The 7,145-nt window shown below is 38.7% G+C and overlaps 1 protein-coding gene across 1 annotated transcript; it reads right to left on the minus strand.

Moving 5' to 3' along the window:
• Nucleotides 1-2,781: 2,781 nt before the first annotated feature.
• Nucleotides 2,782-6,742, minus strand: LOC122654857. The gene is made up of 3 exons (XM_043849128.1): nt 6,707-6,742; nt 6,203-6,250; nt 2,782-3,243 (listed from the first exon to the last, which is right to left on the minus strand). The coding sequence occupies exons 1-3, from the start codon at nt 6,740-6,742 to the stop codon at nt 2,782-2,784; spliced, it is 546 nt and encodes a 181-aa protein (XP_043705063.1).
• Between the last annotated feature and the right edge of the window lie 403 nt (nt 6,743-7,145).

Consider the following 7,145-nt stretch of genomic DNA (forward strand, 5'->3'; position numbering starts at 1 on the left):
CACACACCCGATTGGGAGGAAATACTTGTGGACTGCTATGGTAGTACCACTCACGTTGCAGGAGGGTAAAATGTAGGTAAAAGGGGAGTTGCAACAAAGATTAAGGTCTAGGACCTGAAAATGGTGTCCCACCTTTGTAGGAGGGGGCACTATGTTACTTCAATCGACGGTTGTGGTCTACCCATATCACTAGGTAAGTGTCAATTTACATTTGGGGAAGGCGTTACCACCCCCAGAACGTCTGGCCAAAACCGATCTTCTTAGACCATACTATTGTTGTATACTTGTTGTTCATACATATTATGCACATAATAAATCTAATTTGAAAGATTTAGCTTGTCTTGGTTAAGGTTTATGTACCTAATTAAACTAATTAGAATTAATGTCTTGATCCTAATTTTTTTTTCGTGCTTGGCGTGTTGGTCAAGTTGAACGCTTGGTTACGGGTTCAAGTCCTAGAAACAGCCTCTTTGAAAACATGGGTAAGGCTACGTACATTTGACCCTCCCCAGACCTTGCTGACCCTGCTAAACGCAGGAGCCTTGTGCACTAGGTACGGTCTTTTTTAATAATGTCTTAATCCTAATTACTAATCCTAGATTAAATAATTACATACATTATGAACCCTAGTTGATCTAGTTAAGCATTTTTCTCATAATTTAGAATCCTTAACTATAAGGGCAAAATCCCAAGGTTGACTTCATAAAAATAAACGAAGGGGGATAAACTTGTCTATGGTTTTGTATACAAAATAGAGTAATTCTTTTTTTGGAGATTTTTATGCATTTTTTGTATTAAAAAAGAATAAACGACCAAAAATGCCCCTAATGGGCGAATGAATGAAAATATTTACATCCATATATAAAACAGATATGGATCAAGTTCAAAATCATTATAAAACAGTAAAATACACATGACACTTTTCTCAGAATTTTTCTGATATTTTTGCATTTTTAAAGTGAAAGGACCGTTTACCAAAAAAAAGTATTTATACCTACAACTAGCAATATTACATGTGGAAATAGATTCTTCGCCAACACACACTTATGTGTGCTTGCATACGTACCTTGGCATCAACATGTCTAGGTAAACTCAATGTGATGACCATATGATAAGGGTGCGTAGTCGTAACTCCAATTTAAAGTATAAATTTAAGGACACAAACAGCTCAAAAAGTTTGTATCGCATATGATAATATTAAACCAAAACAAATAAATGGTTTAATCTAAAATAAACCGAGTTTGATGGACACATAAATCCAACAGGAGGTGGGGGAGGGGAAGGGGCAGCATGTTTTACAGCATTGGCTTTCATTAGCTAAAACTTAATTGAAACAAATCCCTATTTATCTTTCTTAATAAACCATATTTGTGTCACAATGTCATTTATTTAAAGATCTTCAGTGTCCTAAGACCAAATAGGGTCATTGATCAGAGAAATAGAATAGATCGATTCATCAAGGAACAAGACTGACCACCGGCCAAGGGATTAGGAAGATCATTAGTCAAGTGTTTGGGACCGATGACCAACCAAAGGATTAATATTTTTGTTTTTGTTTTTTTTTTTATTTCCCATAAATTGGCCATTTTCTTAGATGTGTCATAGAATGCAACCTCTTCTGGTTTTCTTAAACATAGAGGGTAAGGTCTATGGTGTTTACTAGATGTGATATTAAATTAGGTGGAAAAAAGTGTTCCTAAGTATTCATTTAATTATCACCCTAGTCATGACATATGCCTATTTTTTTAGCTACGTCGATCCAAACTCTCTACTTGATGGATCATCTCTTTTATTAGCCACATGTCAAAAAGAGATGAGTATCAAAATTTATCTACCATTTTTTAGACATTTTTCTGTATGGTAAACCCTCCCAACTGCCCCTCCTACTATTCTTTGATTTTTAATAACCATTTTTCGACATGGAAGATTCCTTTCTTATTCGAAACATCACATGTGATTAAAGTCAGTGGCTTGTAGCTAAGGACCAAATTGAATGACATTAACATGAGTTAGATGACTAAATCTTTTTTTGTAAGTTTTCTTAGATAAAATTGAAATACAGATTTTAATTTTCTATATTTTTTCAAACGTGATATGACATTTTTTAAAGGGATTATCTTATTAATCTCAAGGTATTAAATAATTTGTAATTTTTTTCCCTTTTATCATGACTTACAATTCTTTTTCAATGAAGGTAATAGTTTCATTTAATATATTTACTAGAAAAATATGCATAACGGTGATAGCTTTTGATAATTACATAATGATATACCACTTTTAAGTTATTAATAAAAACTCTTGAGAAAATTTAAATGGCGACAAGTTCTTAATACAACTATAGAGTAATAGAGGAATTTTTATCTCCTCCAATTCTGACACCTTTCAATTCCTTCCAATCCCTCACATGGGAGTGAAATGACCACTTACCCACTGCCTTGGGAAGTGTGTCCAGATAATGGGTAAGTGGTCATTTCAGCTAATATACATTAGAAGCCCATTAGCCCACGCCAAAGCACAAAATCGTGAGTGAGAGTGAAATCCAATGATAAACAAGGATGAACCTTCATCAAGTATTATTGGGTCTTGAAATGAGAATGCAGGGGATACAAAGGGACATTATATATAAATGAGGAACTCAATACATATTGGATATAACTGATAGGGTATCGGAATGATAAAGAACTTGAGAGAGAGAAAGAGAGAGAAAGAGAGACTAATCCTGACTATAAGTCACAACTGAAGGGAGGGTAGAGTAAATAGGGTTTAATTTGCTGCACCATTTTATTGGAGATAAGCCTTCTTTTCTTCTTCATTCATGAAGGAGACGAGGGGGAAGGACTTGCCGACTCCCATGGATGACTTGAAGGACATCTTATCGCCGTCGATGTATATCTCCACCACGGGAACCCACAGCTTCAGCGGCGTCCTAGCCTTGCATCCGGTCATCTTCTTCATCCTCCCCTTTTCAACATAGGCAGTGGTCTCGGCAGCGTAGCTGTTCTTGGTGTTGGTAGCAGCATTGAAGTGCTCATAGGGGGCTTTGCATTTCCACCAAACGAACCCCGTGGATCTCACCCTCCCGCATTCTTCAAGGTCTCCCATGGGAAGGACACCACTAGGGAATCCAAGCTCTTTCATCAGCTCCGCTGAAAATCGATCACAGGCTTCCTTTCCACGGATGATTTCAGCCCCAGCTCTCTCATCAGTAGCCATGACGATCGAAGTCGAGCAACAAAGTAATAGCTGAAATAGAACGTAAAAAGATGAGATTAATGGATGGGGAACTCTCTTAATTAAACTGCTTATTGATGTTAAAAGAGGTATTCTGTTTGTGGTGTGAAGTCTGAGCATATATAATGGAGGGATCGAGGATAATTATAAATACTAAACCTGACGGTGAGACTGAGTGAGGACTGAGTCGTCGGCTGAGAGTCCAATGGGCCAATCTTCATTCAGAGAGGGTTGGCGGGCTACCGAACCTTCTACTAAGGAAGCAGTCTGCACTCTTAATTGGATCGAGTTTCTTTACACCATCACCATGGGTTGTTTATTATTTCAATTTGTTTAATCAAGTCCTCGCCTACTAAATTTTGTATTCCGTGCTGAATTAGCCTTTCCCTTGTTTACTTCAACATAAAAAGGTTATCCTTCCACCCTTGGGGAAGATAAATTTCAGATAAATTTCTTCTCTGCCAATGATGTAATCGTGTGATTGGACTCTGAATCGTCAATATACTTTCACCTCTATTCTCAAAATCAAAATTACCTTTCCCTAAGTCAATCTGATGGTATCAGTTGAAATGGATATGGAGATTCCTTCTTCAGCATTGCTGATACAGAGAAACTTGCTCCTTGTTTTTTATATTTAGTCTTAATATCTGTCTCATTTAATAATTTCTTCTTCTACATCAAGGTGTTTCAATGAGGAAAAATGTTTTACCCAAAAAAAATGAGGAAAAATGGGAAAGCTCATCTTACTTGTGGGTCATATTGGGTGGGTTGTGCCGGACGTTTTAAAATCCTAGCCCAACCTTGAATCCCCTTAGCTGGGCCCAAGCCTGGTCCAACCCTGACTCCAGGCCTGAAAAATCAAACCCTGACCTGTCCTCAGGGTTGGGTCGGGCTGGGCTAACCCAGATTGGCCCTGATCATAGGGAGGGAGAAGGGAGATGCATGGTTTGGACTAAGTTGAGAAGAATATTATCACTTTTACATAAAAGAACGTTATAATAAAATATATTATATAAGACTTATATGTTGTTGTTGTTATTATTGTTGTTGTATATTTTATAGTATACTTCGTTACATATATGCAAAGCTACTGATCCTAAGCAAAAAAAATATTTTATAGTATAGCTTAAAACAGAACTTGGTTAGGACGGGTAAGGCACAACCCAAGGCCTAAACTAAGGCATGACCCGACACTGACTCAGGGTCAGAAATTTCCAAACCTGACCCGCCCTCAGGGCCAAGATATTTCAACCCAGACCCTGTTCGGACTCAAGATGGATTCGGGTCAATAGGGCCAAACTTACACCCCTAGTTGGCGGCATTGGCTTTCTTTAGATAAAACTTAATTAAAACAAACCCCTATTTAACTTTCTTAATAAACCCTATTTGTGTCTACAATAACATTTATTTAAAAGATCATCAGTGTCCAGAGACCACGTAAGATCATTGATTCGAGAATTAGAATAGATTAATTCGTCAAGGGACAAGATTGACCACCAGCCAAGGGATTGGGAAGATCGTTAGTCAAGGATTGGGACCGATGACCGGCCAAAGGATAAATATTGTTGTTTTTGCGTAGATTGGCCATTTTCTTATCAGATGTGTCATAGAATGCAACATCTAAGGATTTTCTCCAACATAGAGTTTAAGGCCTATGGTGTTTGTTAGATGTAGTATTAAATTAGAGGGAAAAGTATTTTTAAATATGCATTTAATTTAGGGCAGCAACAAGGTCGAGTTGGGCCGTGCCTTTCAAAACCCCAGCTCAATCCTGAGTCACCTTAGTTGGGTCCAGGCCCGACCTGGCCCTGACTCAAAGCCAAAAAAATTCAACCATGACCCCCGGCCCCCCTTAGGTTTGGGCTGGGCTGACCATGATTGGTCCTAACCATGGGGAAAGGACATGCATGGCCTGGCCAGGCTGGGGAAGAAGAAGAAGAAGAGAAAGAAGAAGAACAAACAAAAAAAAAAAGAAGGAAGAACAGGAAGAAGAAGACAAGGTGACTCAGGGGCCGGGCTGACCTGGCCTATCTTTTTTCAGTCATTTTTCTGTATTTTGAACCTCTTACATCGATTTTTAACAATCATTTTTCGACAATAAAAACTCGTTTCTCAGTTGAAATATCACATTAAATTCAGTCGGACCTAGTTAAGGACCAAATTGATTGTTGCTAACATGTGTTAACTATGACATAATTTTTCTTATGGGCAATATATGCTAAAATTGAAAAACACAGTTTAATTTTATTGCGGGTAACTTGCACATACCACCCCTGAGGTTTGATGAAAGGATAATTTTACCCCCCAGTTTTGGAAAATTCTGCGTAGCCCCTGAGGTTTGCAAACAGTCACAAGTAAGCCCATTCTGTCAGTTCATGACTAACAGTGTTAAAATTATGATATGAACTGACAGAATTGCCCTTGTAAAGAAAACCCAAAAAAAAAAGAAAAACCCTGCAATCAATTTGGGGAAGATGAGTTGCAGGTATCCCTTTCTCTCTCTCTCTCTCTTGTCAAGTGTTAATGGATTCTTTTTTCCCCTTTTTGGTTCCTGTTCCAAATCGATTGGGAAAGAGGGGAAATATTCTTCTTTTACAGACCAAAGGTGGACAAAGAAGAAGCTCACAGATCCGACGATGTACAAAGGTTGTATGTCGTTCTTAGGCCGGAATCCGGCGAGAGGGCGGTGGAAGAGAAGCAATCTCCAGAATTTGGACATCGGTGGAAATCATTAGTATCTCTTTTTTTTTTTTGGAAGTGTTATCCATCTCTTAGTCCTCTGCAAATCGCAAAATAGGGTTTTCATAAGTGTCTGAAACCTGCAACTTCTCCATACACTATCATTATACACCGTCCTCATCCTCAACAGACCTCGGCAAATCACAAATAGGTTTTTTCATATAAACAGTTTGGAATCAGACCGTTTCCGCCTCCAATTCCTTCTCCTGGAACTGTTCTTCCCTTCACTTACCTTCTTCTTCTTCGTCAAGACTTCAGAGATTCTCAAGAAAGAAAGCCCCTATTAAGGATAAGAATCAAATTTCAAATTTGAATTGAAAAGCCATCAACGGATTGCATGTTGATAGAGTCAAGGGTTATTCCATGCAAACTTCCCATGGCTTATCCTCCTCCTACTTCTTCTCTTCAGCACCTTGTATATAGGAGTTTTTAATTACACTCAAACTCCATCTCTCTTGTATTTCAAATTCAAATTACAAAGTGGAAAACGGCTCTCACATGTGATATAAATATATCACACCGTAGATGATCAATCACGGTGGATTATTCTCAAAGTCTTCTCCTGGGTTTATACCTCTTATCTTCTCTAACCTATCTCTTATCTTTTCATGGTATACAGAGCCTAAGACCAACGTCCCAAGCCATAATGACTTCTTCAGATTCCTCCACTCCATTTGTGATTTCTCCAACCAATATCGTTCAATTGTTGCCAATAAAGCTTGAACGATCCAACTACCTTCTCTGGAAGTCCCAATTTCTCCCACTTCTTCATGCCCACGATTTGTTTGGCTATGTCGATGGGAGCTTTCAATGCCCACCTCCAACACTGCCACCCTCTGATGCTGCCGAATCAACCACTTCCACCCCAACCATGAACCCTGCCTTTTAGATCTTGGAGACGTCAAGATCAGATCCTCTCTTGGATCATCTCTTCATTGACTGAGCATTCGATGGCCCACATTATTGGCCTCACCTCTTCTCATGCTGCTTGGAAAACCCTGGAACGCATGTATGCCTCTCATTCACAGGCTCGTGTGATGCAACTCAAGTACCAGCTACTTCAGATAAAGAAAGGCACTAGTTCCATGGCCGATTATCTTCAAAGAGTCAAGGAATTGGTTGCCAATCTTGCTGCTGCCTCCCATCCAGTCACAGATCCAGATGTTATCCTGAGT

Source organism: Telopea speciosissima, chromosome 1, assembly GCF_018873765.1.
Source record: "Telopea speciosissima isolate NSW1024214 ecotype Mountain lineage chromosome 1, Tspe_v1, whole genome shotgun sequence".
NCBI classification, from domain to species: domain Eukaryota; kingdom Viridiplantae; phylum Streptophyta; class Magnoliopsida; order Proteales; family Proteaceae; genus Telopea; species Telopea speciosissima.